The 19,030-nt window shown below is 55.4% G+C and overlaps 6 protein-coding genes across 6 annotated transcripts; 3 read left to right on the top strand and 3 right to left on the bottom strand.

Annotated features, from left to right (window-relative positions):
• The first annotated feature begins 1,586 nt into the window (after positions 1-1,586).
• Positions 1,587-4,748, top strand: DICSQDRAFT_157070 (uncharacterized protein). Its single transcript, XM_007369240.1, has 12 exons — positions 1,587-2,477; positions 2,532-2,604; positions 2,660-2,942; positions 2,993-3,017; positions 3,071-3,159; positions 3,213-3,296; positions 3,348-3,383; positions 3,444-3,464; positions 3,522-3,769; positions 3,823-4,011; positions 4,065-4,156; positions 4,214-4,748. The coding sequence occupies exons 1-12, from the start codon at positions 1,891-1,893 to the stop codon at positions 4,599-4,601; spliced, it is 2,115 nt and encodes a 704-aa protein (XP_007369302.1). The 5' UTR covers positions 1,587-1,890; the 3' UTR covers positions 4,602-4,748.
• Positions 4,749-8,216: 3,468 nt separating this feature from the next.
• On the bottom strand, positions 8,217-9,745 carry DICSQDRAFT_157069 (NAD(P)-binding protein; the record flags this gene model as incomplete). Its single annotated transcript, XM_007369239.1, has 4 exons — positions 9,166-9,745; positions 8,693-9,100; positions 8,291-8,628; positions 8,217-8,231 (listed from the first exon to the last, which is right to left on the bottom strand). The coding sequence occupies exons 2-4, from the start codon at positions 9,093-9,095 to the stop codon at positions 8,217-8,219; spliced, it is 756 nt and encodes a 251-aa protein (XP_007369301.1). The 5' UTR covers positions 9,096-9,100; positions 9,166-9,745.
• Positions 9,746-10,115: 370 nt separating this feature from the next.
• DICSQDRAFT_182866 (uncharacterized protein) lies at positions 10,116-11,426 on the bottom strand (the record flags this gene model as incomplete). Its single annotated transcript, XM_007369238.1, has 2 exons — positions 11,101-11,426; positions 10,116-11,033 (listed from the first exon to the last, which is right to left on the bottom strand). Exon 2 carries the CDS (start codon positions 10,941-10,943, stop codon positions 10,116-10,118), a length of 828 nt encoding a protein of 275 aa, XP_007369300.1. The 5' UTR covers positions 10,944-11,033; positions 11,101-11,426.
• A 551-nt stretch (positions 11,427-11,977) lies between these two features.
• Positions 11,978-13,560, top strand: DICSQDRAFT_163156 (oligosaccharyl transferase delta subunit; the record flags this gene model as incomplete). The annotated part of the gene is made up of 4 exons (XM_007369237.1): positions 11,978-12,105; positions 12,174-12,375; positions 12,794-13,075; positions 13,276-13,560. The coding sequence occupies 4 exons, from the start codon at positions 11,978-11,980 to the stop codon at positions 13,501-13,503; spliced, it is 840 nt and encodes a 279-aa protein (XP_007369299.1). The 3' UTR covers positions 13,504-13,560.
• Positions 13,561-14,272: 712 nt separating this feature from the next.
• On the top strand, positions 14,273-16,111 carry DICSQDRAFT_139864 (uncharacterized protein). The gene has a single exon (XM_007369236.1). It carries the CDS (start codon positions 14,278-14,280, stop codon positions 15,997-15,999), a length of 1,722 nt encoding a protein of 573 aa, XP_007369298.1. The 5' UTR covers positions 14,273-14,277; the 3' UTR covers positions 16,000-16,111.
• A 113-nt stretch (positions 16,112-16,224) lies between these two features.
• Positions 16,225-18,953, bottom strand: DICSQDRAFT_110961 (glycoside hydrolase family 47 protein; the record flags this gene model as incomplete). The annotated part of the gene is made up of 14 exons (XM_007369235.1): positions 18,863-18,953; positions 18,371-18,806; positions 18,206-18,308; positions 18,127-18,144; positions 18,001-18,074; positions 17,817-17,946; positions 17,678-17,761; positions 17,598-17,623; positions 17,478-17,544; positions 17,349-17,420; positions 17,155-17,286; positions 16,909-17,102; positions 16,456-16,850; positions 16,225-16,388 (listed from the first exon to the last, which is right to left on the bottom strand). The coding sequence occupies exons 2-14, from the start codon at positions 18,529-18,531 to the stop codon at positions 16,225-16,227; spliced, it is 1,620 nt and encodes a 539-aa protein (XP_007369297.1). The 5' UTR covers positions 18,532-18,806; positions 18,863-18,953.
• Positions 18,954-19,030: the final 77 nt, after the last annotated feature.

Genomic DNA, 19,030 nt, shown 5'->3' with positions numbered 1-19,030 from the left:
GCGATGAACAATACAATGGTGAAAGAATTGCGACATATCGCACCATAGAATGAGTAAGAGATGAGTAAGGCATAGACCTGTCTAGACCGTTCTGGAGTAGTACAGATTGTCCTAGACAGTACCAGAAGAGTCCGGAAGCATAGCTATAGTACACGAGCAGAGAGTCCCAAATATGGTAACATACTACATAAGCGACTACAGCTAAGCGCTAGGAGACGCATAGCCTCGTGTAGTCCGGACCGGATAAGTCCAAGTTCAACACTTCCAGGGTGGTATTCTTCCACAGAAGGCCAATACAACCTGCCTGGGTGCAAACACGTTTTCCGGTGTAAGTGGGCACTTAGCCTAGGGTGCTCTCCCTCTGTCGAGAATGTCTATTAATTGCTCCTACCTCCCCGCTGTTTCAAACATATACCAGTCAGCAATAAAACATATAAGGTTGAAATTCTTTGGGACGGAGTTCTGATCAGATGTCTTGGAAGCCTAGTGCAGGCAGGTATTTCGACAAATGTGACTTGATGCGAAATCCTAGCCCCAAGACTTTGTTCTTTACCTGGGGGGCTTCAGTACACCCAGGACAGAGAGGTCGCCACAACTTTTACGTCATGTCCGAGTACTGAAAACGTGCTGGATGTCGCATAATAGGCATTCCGCTGAAGAAACCTCTCACGACGGACAGTGCGCAGAATCCCTTCACGTGAAACGGAGGTCTGATTTCGGGACAGTCCTAACTTGTTCCTTTGTCGACGCGCGCCAAAGGGTCGGCAATGTGAAAGTTGTACTTGACGCACTAGCCGACCGTCATCTTGTCTAGCCGACGTAATCTTGTTGACCATCCGAGGCTTCGGCGCTTGCACGCGCGCCTTCTCGCTTAGGCCGGCGCTGCCAGTCTTCAATCGCTGAGGTGAACGCTCCTGGACCCTTCATCTGAGGTCGCTCTATCGGCACCCTGGCAGGATCCCGCGTAAACTCCCCTCTCATCCTAGGAGATTCATCCGCTTGATGAATATTACTGTGGTCAGCCCACGGGTATCCATCAGGTGGGGTGCTTGTAGATTCTATCAGTGTAGTAGTCTACTATGATTCTGTCCGATCGTGGGACGTTCTCAATTTGGTACTAGTCTATACTCGTTGAGTTTGTTGAACGCTGTAGCTCCCCTGCCGCATATGACGGTCAGACTAGTACCGTAGCACATTGTCTCATCACCTCTGAGGCAATGGCGATATCGCTCAGACTTTAGCACTATGTATTGAGCTTCTCAGTTGGACTGCAACACAAACGATCGAGGGGCAGGGTGACGGGCGCTCGTATTCACGAAAGTCTGCAACCAAATCATCAAATACGACCGTTCACGTGCGCCATTTCCACATGTCTAACCGTACCCACGCAGACTGCTACTTGGTTCCTCCAAACTCTCTACCAGGGATCCTGAGCTTGACTCCTTGGCTTCGCGTCCTCGAACCTTGTTAGTCCCTCGTATGCCAAATTTGCTGACAGCTGTGCGCTCCTCGCTGGTGCTTCTCGTGATTCGACTGAGGCGATGGAGAGCTAGCGTTTTCTTGAAGCATATCCTGGTTTTATGGCTGCGTCTGAAGCGCTTCTTGCTATCGAGATTGCTGGGCAGGTCACCCAAGCCTCGGGACGGGAGGGAAGGGTCGAGCGGGGTGCTGAAGAGCAGGAGTTCGGGTAGGAGGGAGATAACGAGCCCTGCCGAGACGTCTCAAGAGCTGGTCTGGCACAACCACCAGCCTGCGGATGCTCCGCGCAGCCAGGCCGAGGTGGTGACCGTTTGCGAGAGCAGAAGGCCTCTTTCTGCTCTGGATCTTCCCCTGGACCACCCCCATGCCCACTTTCTGCAACCGGGTGACATTCCGACACGTCCGGCATCGATGGTCCTCCCCGGTCAGTCTTCTGTCCACAGCTCTCACGACATGCTGCACCCGTACTCCTATACCCACTCAAACGGGTCGAAGGCATCCAACGTCTCGACTGACGTCCATTCAACAAACGATGTGGCACATGTTCGCGGGAGACACCTCGGTGTCGCGCATCCTCGTCCGGAAGGCCGCCCTACGTCCCGGGCGGCCGCTCGTGGCATCTCACGTGTAGCCTCGAGGGCACCCTCGCGGGCCACATCGCACTCGAGAACATCCAGGGCTCCTTCCAGGACCCCAGGTCCTTCTGTCGTCGACCTGTCGATAATGCCACCACGCTCTCCGGGTCCAGCGCATCCACAACTGCCATCTTCACCCTCTTCTCCGGACCGGCAGACGATCGGCAGTCGACAGTCGGTCGTGCTTGCTGGTGACATTGCGGAGCCGACTCCGGACAGTCTGCCGTCTATAGCGATATCCCTGCCTGTGGAGCGAGAAACGATATACCCTACTATGACTATACCACGTTACGACAATTACGCTACAGTATCTCCCGATCCGGGAGACTGGACTCTTGCACCTGTTGCGACGCATCTTACGATGTAAGTTGTTAACCCATCGAACAATGTGTCGTGTAGTTGACAGTCCTGTGGCAGAGAAAACGTGCCTCTTGATTGGGTAGCCTGTACTCACCCAGAGGGCAGACTGTATTTCTACCATCCCCGACGGGTAATGCATGCTGTTCGCTACAGTCTACCTCCGCTGTCTGATACGGTGCTCGAAGCGAATCTACACCGATTGTGATGTGCGCGAGTCGAGCACCCTGGCCACTTTAATCACCTTCGCCAGAATAATCGACGAGATGGTAGCAGAGCAAGGACTTGTCCTTCCCCCGAACTGCGAACTCGTGCTCTTTCTGGAGGAGCGCCGTATCTCTGGTGGCTACAACTGGATCTATTACTTCGTCGACCACAGCTCGCGGTCTTTGTTCTGGGTGCAGGAATGTCATCCCATTGATGACTTGCTGATACATGAGGTGACCGCTCTGAATGCTCCGTACGACATAAGTATGCTTCCCAATCGCTCTCGTGCTCGCCCTGGACTGATACTCTCGTAGAGTGTGAGGTTGAAGCGAAGTACTGGTACGTTGCCATGTCTCTCGTAGCCGATAACACCGACTTAGCAGGATGTCCAGGCAGCATCTTGAAATGTACCCCTATGGGCACCGCATTCCTGACGAAGTGTTTACTGAACTGACCGGCATGTTGCTATTTGCGAGCATCGGTGTGTGCATCCATTTACATCGCGCTTGCACCTTGACTCATATTCCGGCGTAGATGCGATCACCTCGATGACGACCACCGTCACCTATAGTAAAGATGAGGTTCACCGAATGCTCGGTCTCGTTAAATCCGCGAAAGGTGACGCTCTCGTATGGGTTCCTTACAGCGGTGCTGATCAGTTGCTCATAGCGGTTCAAGGGACGGATTACGCAACGGCAGCAGTAGGTGAGCCTACAACCTTCGAGTGATGTTTACGAAGCTATACATTGAGTTCCAACCATCAAGGACGATTGATGGGAATCTGGAGTAAGTCTCCTGGGGTGCCGCGCAATCCGACCCGTCGTTGACGTCTTTGCCGCCCAGTCCATAACCGCTTCCTCAACTTCCATGGACAGACGCACGCCCGTCTCGGTCGTGACCAGAGCGTGTACAACAACGTCAAGACCCGTCGTACGCCTCTCATCAGGATCCTTGCGCCTTTCTTCTGGAACGCTCCTGAGGTACACCTTCGTGGACTCGAGAAAATCTGGGTCGATGGGATAATTTCTATCATCCCGTGGGGCAGCTTCATAGGCAAGCTGCAGAACGAGTGGCAGGAATTTGTGCTCTACGTCCGTATGCCTCGTCCTTAGCGTTGCATCATTTCTAACACCTACAGATGTAGTCGACGGTTCTGCTAAACGCGAACGTGGCCTTTCTCGCCATCCCGAGCGTTGACAGTGGGAACGGTCACGTAACAGCCGCACAAATCAGCAGCTATCTGTCCGTTGTAACGAGCGTCGGCAGCATTCTGCTCGGCCTCTTACTGATCCGGCAGCATCGAGTCAAGTCCAAGGAGACTGCGGAGGAAGCCGCGAGTATCACCTGCTGTTTGCAATGCCTGGCTTGCACTGACCCCAGGCACAGAATCGGTTCCTCAGCTCCCGTAAGCACGAGATGCTCGGTCTCGAAACGCTGGCCATTATCTACAGCTTGCCGTACGCGCTACTCATGTGGGGGTACGTCATCTCCGCTGTTGGTCTCTACCGCAGCATGAACGTTAACTCTCGGTATAGCATGCTGACGTTCCTCCTCGCCTTCTCGTTTGAGTGCTTCGGCTCGAACGACCGCACCGCCATCTTCACAACGGCCGCAGTATGGATCGCCGTCGCCCTCCTCGTCGGCTGGACGATCTTCACGGGCTGGGAGAGCGGTGGAGACTCGTCCGTGTGGGATATCCTGCACCGGCTGTGGGATCGTCTGTTCCCTGCGAAGGAGCCGGGAGAGGAGATAGCCACAGAAGCCGAAGAGGGCAGGACCACCGCTGCAGGGAATGAGAAGACGAAGCTTGCCCGGTGGTGGGCCCGCCGAGTCCGTCCGCCTCAGGCACTTCCCCATTCCGGCGACCCGCCCAGTACAGCACCTACGCCGGCAAGCGTGCCAGAGATCGGGTCGAACGTATGATGCTGTGCGAGGTCTACGTTTTATGCTCAGCTTCGAATAGATTGTTATTGCTGCCATTTGTAGAGGGGGTTATTCTCTAAGGTACGCCTGCGATCGGTGAACCAAGTACCCGTCCTGTAGCGATAGGCTTAGAGCCTCCTATTTGCTAGACTCATGACGGTATCTCACGAGAAGCGTCCCTCGAAGGTGCTAAGCAGGTACAGCTTCGCACTGCGAATGCTTGCGTAGAAGATAATTGCGCTAAGTGAGCTTGCGGCTGTTCCGAGGAAGTCAATGTGAAACTACGGCCTTGAAGAGATGATCGCCGAGGAACGTAGTATAGGATGGACTTCTCCGCTGCAGAAGCTCAATGGCCTTGTGTTCCACGTCCTACTACGAGATAAGATGCAAGCAAGTGCTCAGAGGGATATTTGGAAAAGAACTAGGTAAACCTCGCAATACTGGAAGGAACCCCTTCACAGATTCGTCCCTAGAGGAAGGTCCTAGAAGTGTTACAAATTGGTGTATACGGTTCCGAATCTCAGTCTCCCTCCGTTGTGATAGGCAATTCGCGTGCTTCAGGGAAAGCACATTCCGTTCGCAGTAGCGAGATTGAACTTCGCTTGCGTCCTGACGTAGAACGTGTCCCCACGCTGCCAGTCAAGGGCAGAGAAATCAGTCACGCTGTGTCTAGCTGCAGTAAGCCCTCGGCGGAGATGAGTATACTACCGAGAGTCCAGGGATCTGGTTTCGAACGCCTCCTTTGCTTCCCTGCGCATGATCCCAACTGGCTGCGTGCGCTTGATACCTGGATCATTGTGCGAACGAGTCGGGTGAATCATTGTTCCCGTACTACGTGTCCCATATTTTCAGCATCCGCATTAAACGCGTGTATACAGTCAAAATTTGCGAGCACCTGGAGCATTCGGAGCAAGCAATTTAGGCAAACAATTCACATTATAATAGTACCCTCCATAATCAGAAGAGTCAAGTATGGTTCAACAGTTATTTCAGAGAGCTCACCTACTTGTAGTCCAAAGCTTCCGATGCGCTTGCTGTACACAAGCTGAGCGTCAGCCACTAGTGGCACTGCGCAAAGCTCCTCGTTCCTATATTATATATATTACTACTGCGCAACGTTATTTTACCCCGGGGAGAAGCAAACATCGTTCTCGGAGAATGTACGACATGGTGCACATGTCACGCGGCGGAGAATTTGACTGCCTGTCGACTCATCGGGAGCAGGCGGTGCGAGCTAGGCAGGTTCTCGGAGGCGAGGCCACTGAAAGTCGCTGGAAGATGAGATAGCAGGCATGGCCGCACAGCCTGCGATGCCTCACGCTGCGGCGTAGATATGGCAGAAGCATGCCGACGGTAGCGAGCTAATCTGCGGATTGTGGTCATCAGACGGAGAGGAGGCGCATGGAGTTGCTCCGTATGTGACAGATACCAGTGGTGGCCTGATACCTCGATGTCAACCTTTACTGCACCGATACTTCTGGGCCCAACGGCTCCATACCTGGCCTTTGCGCCGTGCGGTCTATTCGGGTTGCCGGGGTCGTTGCGGCCTCCGCTGGCAGAAGAGTCGGCGACATGACTGCCGGATATAGGGACCTTATACACTGCCGTTGCCTAAATTTGAGAATATGGCCTAAAAAATGCAGAGGCACCTTGATACTGTTGTCTGAGGATGTCCTTGACACTGTACTACCGCGGCCGCTGATACATTTGTCGCGCCGGAAACTACCGGGCTGCAATAGGCGCTGACGGGATCGAGCTGCAAATTATCAACCATTGCCAGTAGCCGTGTCCTCTACTATGTGCTACATGCCCACCTAGAAGTGGCCGACAACACGGTCTGGTACAACATCTGCAAGATTGAAATCCGAGTTAGGCTAGCAAGTTTTGGCCAGATACTTCTTGCCGCGCATATACATTGCGAGTCAAATGTCCCTGGGGAGTCCAAAGAGCGAGCGCACTCGGGTTATGTTAGTGCTATGTGAAGAGAATACAGGCATAGAAAAGGAAGCTAATACAAGGATTGCATCAGCATCACGCTAGCCATCTGCAGGGTTCCGGACAGATTGCTATTACATGCATATGGACAAGCAGTGCAATATTGCCCGCTACATGCCAGAGCAACGGTATGCACTATCCGAAGCACAGTTTCATGCCGACGGAACGGGTGAGGTCGCCGAGCGAGGGGCAGGTTGCCCCAATATACTAAACAGGTGTCTCACCACTGCCCCTCGAAACTAAATCGGAGAAGATCCGTCCAGTAGATCGGATCGAGCATCGCCCCTTAAACGTCATAGAGAGTTATCAAGACGTACAGAAAACCCACTTACCAAATAGCTTAGTAGTCTTGGTGTTGGCTCGGAAATTCACTGGCGAAAATCAAGTTGGGAATAGTTACAATCGGCGGGGCAAGCGGCGTAGAATGTGGTCTCGAAGCCTTGGGACTACCGTCAAGTGGATTCCTTCCTCTGATCAAGAGCCGTATTCGACAGAAATCAGAATGTTAGACGGACACCATGTACTTAGGCACAGGCCACACGCTATAGCCCGACAGCTGGTGCCTACGGTCACATTGCACTTGAGCGCCGCCCGCGTAAGCATCCGGTCAACCCTCGGGCATTGACATTGACCCACTAATGGGTCTAGAATATTCGATACGGCATACATGAGGAACAATGCATAAGCTCTCTGCAACTTGGGCACTCGGGCGTCCGTGGCGACAAGGAAGTTTTCCACACGTCTCGGGAGCAAAAGTTGAGTCAAAGCATAGCATGCACCGCATGAACTTGTTTCCCCATTGCAAGAGCTCTCTTTTCCCAAAACAAAACCGTTGAGACCCTTGCAAGGATTACTCACAGTTCTCAATGATTAGTATTGCAAGACGGTGCCCACTCTCCAAGTATTGTGGTTATGCAACGTGGCTCGATTCGTGGCACGAGATCGCCGATCAATGGTGGGATCACTGTTCCAAAGCGGGCAGGCCGGCGTTTTTAAAAAACACCTTGATCTCGTCAGTAGTGGACAACATTGCAAAGAAGTTGAGGCACGAACCCCAGATTGCACGTCGATTCACGTCCGAGCGAGCAGTGGCGGTGCTTGTGGACGAATAGTCAGGACAACAGCTTGAGGAATGGATAGAATCTGATAGAATATGAAACGCGACGTGGTTCGAGTATGGCACACCTTCACAGGACTAGGCAATATTACCGGACGTCACGCACGTTCGCAACGCGCGAGAGCAGGAAGGACAACTCAGTCAGGCAGAAGGCTTGAGGCATGCAAGGGTGTGCGGCGACACTGCAGACGTACATGTACAGTAACATGCCTTGTCAACATTGCCCGTCGCCGTGGATAAATATAGTATGTCCGCCCCTGGGCGAGTCAGGTCGAAAGGTATGAAGGGGCAATGTATGCGAGAATTTACTCGAGAAGTCTATGACGGTTACGGTGAGGCTCACCTTGGACTCGGGCACTTGTCATATGTGATCCTGTGAGCTTACATCATGCTCAGTATGCATCAATGCTCGACCGTTTCATGATCGCGCTCCCTTAGCTCTGGTGGTGAGGACACACAAGTGCCTGCTAACATATTACAAACGTCGGCGACTGATGGTACAATTAAATCACGTAGCCCTGCAAGTGATTTGTCAGCTATTGTACGAGAACCAAAGGCTCCCAGCGATGCGACTTACTCCGTTCACCCTGATCGTCTGGCCGTTTATCCAGCTCGCCCCGTCGCTGACGAGGAACTGCACGAGGTTGCTGACCTCCTCCGCCTGGCCGAGCCGCTTCTGCGGATGGATGCTCTCGAAGAACGCGATCTGCTGCTCCGTTGACCCACGGCGGAAGAGATCGGTGTCGATCGGTCCAGGGGCTACAGTCTTAACGTTGATGCCGCGGGCCCCGAGGTCCTTCGCGAGCGCACGGCTGATTTGCTCGACGGCGCCTTTTGACGCAACGTACAGAATGGTATTCGGAGAGAGGGTGGAGCCGTGTGTAAGCGACGAGGAGAAAAGGACTACCTTGGAGCCTGACAGGGGCAAACAGCGTGAGTTGACTCTCTAGAGTCCACTTGACTAAGAGTGCGAACATACCGGGCTTCAAATGCGGCGCGGCTGCCTGGGTGAGGAACAGAGGTCCCTTCACGTTCGTATCGAAATGCTTCTCATACTCCTGCTCGGTGATGTCCTTCAAAGCCCCGTACTCCGTGTATCCCGCGCTCAAGACCAGGCTGTCGATCCGCCCAAACCCTGCGAGCGCTGCGTCGACAAGTTTCTGGTACCCCGCGAGGGAGCTGACGTCTGCCTGGACGGTGATCGCTTTACCCGCGCCCTTGGCGTTGATCTCGTCCGCGACGCTCTGCGCGACGGCGGCGCTCGCGACGTAGTTGATGGCGACGTTCGCGCCCTGGGACGCAAGACGCTTCACGATCACGGCGCCGATGCCACGCGAGGACCCGGTGACAATGGCGTCGCGGCCTGCGAGTGGGAGAGACATGGTGTCTGTGATCAGGTAAGATGTGGAGAAAGGGGATGTGTGTAGGAGGACCGGTAACTGGAGAACTTACTGGCTTCGAGCGATGTCCCGCTTTATAGAGATATCGCGGGGACGGTTGGGACGTGGGTGTGAGTGCATCACACCAGACCACATGAGAGGTAGGAAGCCATTTCCAATGTTGAGCACCTCCAGTTGCTTACGGAGCCGATGTCAGGATGAAGGCCAGATGCGCGGAGTGTTTGTGGGTCAAATTGTATAACCACCTCGGTTGCATATGAACCATATTGCGCAAGACGCTTCGGTGGGCATCCAAACGACTATAGGTGAGATCGCGAGGGCATCGCGCGACCGACGAGAGATTCGAATGCTCATATGACACACCTCCATCAAAGAGCTCGCATGAAGAACCTACTACTGGGCCGTGGAGTGCATCTCCAGACGGTTGCTGGTGACCGGGCCTCAACGCCGTCCATGGGATGACTCGGAGAGATTCGGCAAAGCTCTGGAGGTACCTTCCAAAGGCCAAGTTTACTATGGGCTGCTCAAGATGTGTTGTGAGAGTTGGGGGATTTGGCCGCGTTTTACGCGCGGTGGCTTGGTCGTACGCCCTACCGTCCTACTCGAACCGTGCGAGGCCGTCGCGAAGGCACTCGACATCCGTCAGCGCACGCCTCACCGCCGTCCGACGATAAAGGGAGCTTTCAACACGCTCGCAAGGCCCATGGAAGCACTGCGGCAGGGCATCGGGCGCCGAGGGGGGACACTCGAGATTGCCAGATGCAGCAGCTGGGGCAAACGACAGGTCGAGAGCAAGGACGAAGACGAAGATAAATCTGGGTTCAGGGCATCGAGGGATTCCTGTGGAAGGAAAACATTGAACTTGTCGACCATGAGGCGAACGAGACGGGGCAGAGCCGGAGGAGAATGACAATGCACATCATGCTGTCGCGGGCGCGATGTTCTGCAGGACATGTGCCACACCCGAAGGAGAGCTCGGTGAGGTTCGGGGAACATGCAGCTCTACGGTGAAAGATCGAGAGGCAGCGCATCCCCGACGTAGCAGTGGAGGCAACATCTGAGCGTCGGAGGTGAGATGGTGAGCGTGATGGAGGGGAGCGCAGGGTGCGTCGGGAGGTTGGAGGGTAAGAGGAGCACCGAGCGGGAGAGAATCGATAGATCCTGGTCGATGCCCAGGGCGACATTGAGGTCAAAGAGCCAGACGTGCGTCCACCTGTCTGGATTCAAGTTCGCCTTCCCACTCGTGAGCTTCCGTAGGCGAGGCAAGCATAATGGGTTCAACGGGGCGGCCGGGGATGGAGTCTCGTCTTCGATGTTTACCATCACGCGCAGACGGGTCCGGGAAGCCGAACGTCGCCCCAAGAAGATTAGGTTCATGGGTAGTGTAGCCGCAGTCGGGTTGTCTGTACGGACACCAGCTCCGGCATGCGTAAGGGTCGCACCCGCTGATAGTTCAGCTGGTAATAGCGCCCACCGCGCGGGGAGGTCCGCTGGGAGTGCGAAGGCGAGGCATGTTCTCCGAAGAGATGTGGGACTGGAAGCGAGCATGCGATAGCTTGTCGTGAGTGCCAGTGGTGGAACTGCCACATCCGCGATGCAAAAGTAGCGTCTCCAGTTGTAGCACCTTTCGCGGGAGCGCAATTCGCAGGCGGCCCACTGAGTTAGTAGCGACGGGGAGTGACATAGAAGAAAACCGTCCCCCGTGTAGGATAATGGTGCGAACGAGGTCTGGAGGGGAGGACAAGCCCGAGAGGCCGGGAAGGAAGCTGGCGAAGAGACCGCTGAAGATCGTACTCCACTCCTGTAGGCGAAGACTACGTGGCCCTGCATCCCATGTAACTCTAGGAAGAGAGGAGGGCCAACCAGTAGTCGTACAACTCCATGAGGATCGTCCGTCAGTGACTACAGACGTGCAGGAGCCTGAACGCACGACAGGATCGAGGTGTGAGATCCACGAAGATCACCATGAAAAGCTCTGTAGGAGTACCCTGTGGATTGGAGCGAAGGCATTATAAGAGGACTACAACGTGCGGATGCCTGCTTGGTATTGCGCAACCCTCGCTATCGTTCACGGTTTCGCCTAGTCAAGTAATTTGCGAAGGGCGGCTTGGTCCTCTTCGTTGAGTTTGGTAGCAGACGACCCTATGTCTCCGTCCTCTGAGGAGGCTATGAATTTTCAACGATTTTAAGAAATGCGGCAGGTAGCTTCGTAGGGTTCGGATGTACCCATTATACTAGGCGATTCGAGCTTGTATGGAGTTGTCCGGATGGTGGGAGATTCCGCAGTGTCTGGACGCAGCTCGGCAGATGGGGAAACCTCCAAGTCCGAATCCCGGTGGGTCATGGTCGAGGACGGATAGCGTACAATGAAGCGGGAATGCTCAGTGTTTTATGGGCGAATTCTTAGTGCAGTCGACAAGGGGACGACGCACCTCCAAAAGAGCAGAGCGGTTTTATGTTGTGCAGCCTTCTCCTGGATTCAAGGGATCGACCGACATCAATGGTGAAACGCTGTGCCTCCTTCGCGGAACGGGGAATGAAGGCAAGCCTCGACGTGTATCGCTGAACCCGCCTGCTATGATTGACTCACGGGATATGGCTTTTGGTCACGGCAACTGTGGCATGCTCGCAGTAATCGAGGTGTTTGAGAGAAAAGCCAGCAGCGTATGCGCGTGCATGTCGATGAATTGCGAGCAGAAAACGAGGACAACACACACGACGCTACGAGAAGCCACCACAGACAAGCCAGAGGCAGACCCGGATGGGCGCGAGAACGCTACTCCGAAGAAGTCGGGCGGCAAGGAGTGACACGTCGCGGTGCTGCGCCAGACGCGTCCCCCACAACTCTCCCGCCGACGTCCACCATGGTCGGCCCTCTCTCCTGGCTCTTGGCCTCTCTCGCCGTACTCGGCGTGCAGGCTTCCGTCCTCACCCTTCAATCACCACGTCTCACCGTCTCTTCCTCGGATGCTGCACAGCTGCGCTCTGAACCGTAAGTCTCAGCCACCGCATACTCCCCCTAAGGATACCGTTCGCTCCGCTAATGGCTGCTTCATGCAGGCTTTCCTTGGCGCACAAAGTCACCCCGCCAGTGGAGCTCAGAGCGACCGACACACTCAAGCTCACCTTCCAAATCGTCGATGAGGACGGAAAAGGCGTACAACCGCATCAGACATTCGTTCGGTTCTATGATGAGGTGACGGGTGAGGAGGGTATCCAGCCTGTCAAGGTTACCGCGGGTGGCAAGGCGAAGCTCGAGCTGGTGAGTACACTGTACTATTCTATATATGGGCGTGATCATGGTGGAAGGAACCACGGAGGAACTTGTGATGGACTATATGTGGGGTACCATGCAATGCGACAGACGACTGTATGCATGACGTCTCAGATCGGGTCTCAGGGCTACAGGTCGTAACAGAATACGCGTATATGCGTCATTAATCCTGCTCATATGCTGCTGGCTTTCATGACTGAAGGGCTGTGCGCAACGCGATTGAGTTGCATGCGACAGCCTATATTGACAACAGACTATCTGCACCATCGCTCTTGTGTATGCTTTATAGGCGTCGGTCGTGTACGCGCTAACAATTGTGCGGGACGGCAATTCCTATAGTCAAGACTGTCTCTTTCAGACCGCGACCAACAATCATTAGCAGATCGACTGACTATAAGCCCTCTAGAACATGGCTCGCCCTCCTTCATCCCTCCCACCATCCGGAAAAGACCCAATTAAGGTCTCGCTCTACCTGGGCTCTTTCAAGCACGACCCTGCGCAATACGAACTCTTCGATCTCTTCGTTCCCCCTTCACAACCTCCTGCACAACATGCCGACGAGGTCTTCTTCCACCCCCGCCCTGAGATCTTCCACACGTTCCGCCCGGAGCAGAAGGTTCCCCCCAAGTTTGTGTCCGCGGTCTTCACCCTCCTGCTCGCTGCTCCGTGGGTGGTTCTTCTTGGCTTGGTACGTCGTCATTCCTTTCATTGTGCGAATGGGATAAGGTGAAGTGTGGTCACACGTGTCAACCTGGTCGTGGAGGCTTGTCATTATTTGCCGCTGAGCATCCTGGCCAGAACCATGCTTCACCCTCCTCTCATCTAACGCATGGTCTTCCTACACATATACGTGTTGTGGACTAATACATTCCTTGCTACCTCTCACAGCTAGCACACATCGGCCCCCAAGTCCCGTACCTTTTCTCTTCAGGCATCTTCCCCTTCATCGCAACGCTCGGCGCGTTCGAGGGCCTCCTCGTCTGGTACTGGGTCGACCTCCACCTCGGGCAGGTCCTTTTGTACGGCGCGATCCTCAGCATCCCCACCGCCATTGCGGGCAAGCGTGCGCTAGCGGCGGTGGGCGAGCGGCGGCTTGGCAAGAGTTCTCCGAAGTAGCGTAGTGTACATGGGATTTGTTGGATAGGAGAAGAGACGAGAGTAATATATATTCGCTATAGCATAGCTTGCTTTGGACCGTATGGGTTGTGTGGCATTGTTCATCTAGAGCCCCGGGTAGTTGGTGTCGATGTGACCTATAAGGTGAGTCGCTCTCCTCGCATATATCATCGCACGGCTGGTGTGCCGCCATTCTTGTGCTACAATGGTAAGTGCGATCTCCACATCTTTGCCGCGGCTTGCTCAACTTGGGGTGGCAGGTATGATCCGTACAATGCTTCATGTCACTTGGCATGTCGTCTCGGCCACTGAAGCTCCACTGCGCCTTTGTTGACAACAAGTCCTGGGGCCGCGCATGTGGTACGGTTTGACGTCTGGTGCCAGTTTGCGATGGCTCTCTTTACAAGTCGGCAGCTGTCGACGCGCGCGACTGCACGGAAGGCGGTTCGGGTGCATATGGCTATGGTTCAGATGATCTGGGTCTCCTGAGCTAAGTATGCAGAGCACAATGGTTGTAACTGTCTCTGAGACAACTGCTAACACCACACTACGGCCCGAACGTCAAGGCATGTCGCGCATGTTCTGTAATTGCGATCACGTAATCCATCTCTGCATATTTACACGTAAAGCACGAGGCTGCACGGCCACGTCCCTCCCACAAGCACAAACCAAATCGAAACTTTCGTGGTGTTGCCACTCAGCTCCAGCCGCGGTGAGAACCTTTCTGGTGCTAACTGGGCTGGCACGATCGCTGACGATTGGCCGTAGATGGAGATGCCCTCTTCGCGAGACGCACCCAGACTCGACCCTTCGTCGTCCTGGACAGAGCTCGCTGTTGAGGACCAGCAAATTCTGCGGGTGCTTGACCCTTCGGAGTCGCAGCCATGGCTCCTTGCCAAGATCCAGCATTACGAGCGCTACACCCGTGCGCTGTGCGCCGCATACAACAACGCGTCGCTCATCCACCGCCGCCTACCCCCCGAGCTGCTCATGGAGATCTTCGGGCACGTGCGGCCAAAGACGTGCCAGGGCATCCACCTCCTCCATGTCTGTCGGCGATGGCGGGACCTCGCGCTCAGAACGCCGCAGTTCTGGGCGAACATGCTCCGCGTCTCTGCGGTCGTGCGGAGGGCGCAGGCGGGCGAACCGCTTGGGCTGGAACGGTTTCAGACGTACCTCGCGCGGTCGGCGCCGTGCCTTATCCCCCTCACCTTCCGGAGCTTGTCCATGCGCATTGCCGACATATTGGCGCTGAACGGGCAGCGCATATCGTCGCTCACTGTTACGGTGGGACCGAAGCAGATCACGGACATCTATCTATTGCTCAGCCATGGCATGCCCAACTTAAGGGAGGTTGCGATCCAGCACGAACAGAACTCTGGCATAATGCAGGAGGAGGACCGAGCTATGATGCTATCTGTCCAGTGCACAGAGGATAAGCTGCCACGTCTCCGATCCTTGCGAATAAGCAACGTATTCCTGTCAGCAGCCATGGTCGTACCGACGTTACAATCGCTGTTCATTGGTGGATGTGTGTGCATGGATTGTACTGCCACCTCATTGGATACCATTCTGTCCGTGCTCCGGAGGTGCCCGTCTTTGCTGAGCTTGCAGTTCCTAGAAGAGTCAGAGCCGCGACTCCCTGTCGACACCCCTGCAATCTCACAAGTTCCGGTTCCCCTCCCGCTGCTCGACAAGCTCATGTTTGGAAAATATCCTGTCGAGCCTTTGTCCGCCATCATCAGCCACCTCGTCCTCCCGCCCACGGTGCTCCTCAAGTTCGAGTGCGACCCTCGCTCAGGAAGTCTCCTCCCAGACGCCCTCGGCTCCCTCCCTCTGATCTCCACGCTCGAGAGCCTCGAGGTGAACACGAACGAGAGCAAGTGCACCGCGCGCGCACACGCCGGCGGCGCAGAACGCCTCTCCTTCGTCACCGGCATCCCCGCGCGCGTCTCTGTCGTGCCCGAGCTCCTCTCCGTCTTCGCGCCCACAGGCACCGCCCCCTCCGTGACGCGCCTGTACCTCGGCTTCAAGAGCGCGGCGTACAGCGCGCACGTCGACGGCCCGCGCATGGACGCGCTCCTCGCGGCGTTCCCGCGCGTGCGGTACGTGAAGATGACGAGGAAGTGCCACCACTTCTTCCACTCGCTCACCGCGGCGTCGGCGCAGGACGTCAACGCGGAGCTGCCGTGCCCCGCGCTCGAGCATCTGGTCCTGAAGTGGACCGTGGGCTGGGCGGACGGGGAGTTTGGGCTGGCGTGCGAGATCGCGGAGAAGGCGCTGGCGAGGCGCGCACAGAAGGGGCTGCGGTTGAAGAGGCTGGAGGCGACGTTTCAGAGGCTGCATGGGCTTGTGGGGGAGGAGGTCGACTTGGAGGAGGTGAAGAGGAACGTTACTGCTAGGTTGGCGCCGTACGCGGACGAGGTTGTGGTTGAGCTGCAGCCGTCCCCTCAGAGGTCGAGGAGAGCTTCGACGGGGTCGGGTCTTGGGTCTTGAGGATGAGGGCACAAGGAAGACGAGGCAGAGTGCGTAGTCATATGTTCAGACTCATCCTGTCCAAAGTCATATCGAGAGTTCGTTGCATCGTTGTACTCTATTTTAAGGTCTTCTACACAGCAAGTACAGAGCTAACGATATGATACACGTGGTCGCAACGCATAAAGTCGTAGGACGCGCAGCCTGCAGGAGAACGAACTGCAGCGGTATACGCGGGATAACTGTTCAGTTCGGCTCCTTCACAGGAAGCTTGGCGGCTGCGCTGACGAGAGGGAGGTTGCCAGAGAGGGGCTTGAACGGCGTCGACGCGGGGCCGCGCAACTTGCCGCTACCGTAGGACGCCTTCGCGGGGGGCGCGATGTACGGGTGCGCCTCAGTGTTGAAGACAACTGCAGGGGAACATACGTGATGTCAACGATATGTCGCACGGAAGATACGGAGCGAACGTGTACGTACACTTGTCCAAGCTGATGTGGTTGGGATCGTCGAAGGTGAGGTATAGGTACTTGAGGACCTCGGCGAACCAGAAGCTCTCCATGTCGTCGATGAAGCCAGAGTCGAGCTGGTTGACGTTGTTGATCGGCGCGAACGCGACGGTTGGCGTCTTGAGATACGTCTGGAAACTCTTGTATGCGGAGATCGCGCGTTCGTAGTACTTGACGTTGCCCGTATGGCGCCACGCGTAGAAGTTGGACTCGAGCACCTCGGGGCGCATGTAGTAGTACTCGGAGCCATCGAGGATGAAGAAGCCATGTTGGTCGTAGAACGAAATGTCGCCCTCAGAGGGGGTCGATCCGGTATAGTTGCCATCTGTAGAGAAGTAGCCAAACGCCTCCGGACCAATGCCGGTGCTGTACGTCCAACAACGTCAAATTGGAGTTAGGGGAAATGAAGGCGCAATAGACGTACGCCGTGCTCGCATAGGTGTTCCAGCAACCCTCGTTGAGGTCGAGACCGTGATTGACAATGGTCTGGTTGTTGAGGAGCTGACCGCCCATGATCCAGTTGCCAGCCATGAAGCACGCGAGGTGTGAGCCAATGTGGCGGATGGTGCCGCTGTCGTCGAGATCGGCAAGGTAAGTCCAGTTCCCGACAGTCGATTTCTGTGGAGTGGAGATAAGCAAAGTCGCATAGGCGTAAGAGCGCGTGCATTACCCTCAGAAGAGTCCTAATAGACGAATCGACGGCGGTAGCCCAAGTGTCCGCAAAGATGTTATCATTGGTGTTCGTGAGACGAGCATACTTGATTAGGTACTCGAGGTAGCTGTCGGATCCTCCGCCCCAGGTCTGTGGCGAAGGTTAGCCTTAGGGACTTCCACGATCCCAGTTGGCCGCCGGTGGCTACTTACGACGTATGCACCAACGGGCTGGTTGGTCGCGGGGTCAATACCCTGAGCCGGGAAGCCGGGAATAGGATCTGGCTGATAAAGAGAACATGGGTCAAAATTTCGACAAAGATAGCCTTGCTGGCCACTTGCCTCAGCGATAATGGTTCTCACGGAGTTTTCGGCGAGAGCCCGATAAGTGTCGTTCCCGGTGTACTCGCTGGCCAGAAGATCAGAATCTTGCCATCGGGGTTTTTGAGAGATGGCACTCACGCAAGGCGTGACCACTCCAAGGTCAGCTGAAGAAGAGATGTCAGATCACCCTGGCAGCAAAGAGTTGGAGGCCCACTCACTGTGCCCGCCTCAGCGATATTAGACGTCGCAATCGCTGGCGTGCTGGTGTTGACGTCCACCTCGCCGTAGGGAACAACATTGCCCTACGTATTGGCTGTCAGCGTCGGTATCAATGTGGCGTGCGAAAAGCAGTCGTACAAGAGACCATGCGGCAGAAAGCTTGTCCGCGAGTGTCTGAGCCTGCTTCACGAGTACAGGGTACTTCTTGTTGGTCAGCTCGTATGCGCTGAGCATACCGCCAACGTAACGGATGGTAGACTCGAAGACACTAAAGGACATGGAGGTCAGTGCAGTCCCAATAACAGTCAAGCAATATACCGACCTAGCAGTGCTATTAGAATGGTCAATCGTGAAGTCCACAGTGGCGGTGTGGTTGACGGCTTCCTCGAAGATTTCCTGTACGTCACGGGTGAGTGGAAGGTTGGCAGTAGAATCTAATATGCCGTACCGTCTCGCCCATGATAGCCTGTTACGAGACTGTTAGTTCTCTTCTTCATCCCTGCGTACGTGCGGCACAAACGACATACGAGAGTGGTGAGGGCGTCCACGAGCGACGCACTCCAACCATTGCGGCCATCGGTCCAAGACTCCGAAATGGGGGTCAGGTCGTCGTGAGGGTACGCATACTGCCTATGCGGGAGCGACATTGCCTGAGAATACTGGGAAGACGCGTTTTCAGTAGTGGCACTCACTTATACGCGTCCCAGCTCGTCAAGAAGATGTTCTTGACGTTCTGCCTGTGTATGGGAGCATCCAGAGGCAAGATCACGAAGGGGCTTTGAATGTTGGCAGCAAGGGTGCCGGAGACACACGCGAGCGCGACGACCGAAGTGCGGAGCGACCAAGACACCATGGCGACCTTCCGGTAGGCGGCAAATCCACGAAGAAGGGGAGAGGACGCGACAGGAGGCCGCTGAACGCGCGTGTGGGCGTGATCTTATATACGGCGGGGAACCGTCATCGGCTTCCGTGTCTCTCATGTAGAGCCTGGCCGATGTGCCCAGGCGCACGCGGCAACGAGGTCATAGTCGGCTCGACCTGACAACCTCCGTCAACATCGCTTCACCTCCAGAGCGCGTTTGAGGCAGGGTGCCTGTCCAGTGACCACTTATTTTCGATGCCTGCGATCTGAGCAATGGTCAGAGTCCGCCACACAGAAGGTGAGGGTCCATGCGCTTGCTCACATGATAGGAAGCGAGCGTATGATTGCATTCTGATGTTGGAAAGGAGTGTCACTCGGACCTTTACAGCAAGCGTCGGGCCCCTGCTATCTGTGGCCCGGCCGTGGAGAGGATGGTGTTCCTGTCTCCGCATTACATTCAATGCGACCTATTTGTGTACCCTCGGACGAC

This window comes from Dichomitus squalens (assembly GCF_000275845.1).
Source record: "Dichomitus squalens LYAD-421 SS1 unplaced genomic scaffold DICSQscaffold_46, whole genome shotgun sequence".
NCBI lineage: Eukaryota > Fungi > Basidiomycota > Agaricomycetes > Polyporales > Polyporaceae > Dichomitus > Dichomitus squalens.
This window is presented reverse-complemented; position numbering and strand designations above follow the sequence as displayed.

Coding starts and splice junctions, on each gene's coding strand:
- DICSQDRAFT_157070 (XM_007369240.1), top strand. CDS start 1,891: ATGGTCCTCCCCGGTCAGTCTTCTGTCCACAGCTCTCACGACATGCTG. Junction 3,018..3,070: donor GAGGTTGAAGCGAAGTACTG/GTACGTTGCCAT, acceptor CAGGATGTCCAG/GCAGCATCTTGAAATGTACC. Junction 3,770..3,822: donor GGCAGGAATTTGTGCTCTAC/GTCCGTATGCCT, acceptor CTACAGATGTAG/TCGACGGTTCTGCTAAACGC.
- DICSQDRAFT_139864 (XM_007369236.1), top strand. CDS start 14,278: ATGCCCTCTTCGCGAGACGCACCCAGACTCGACCCTTCGTCGTCCTGG.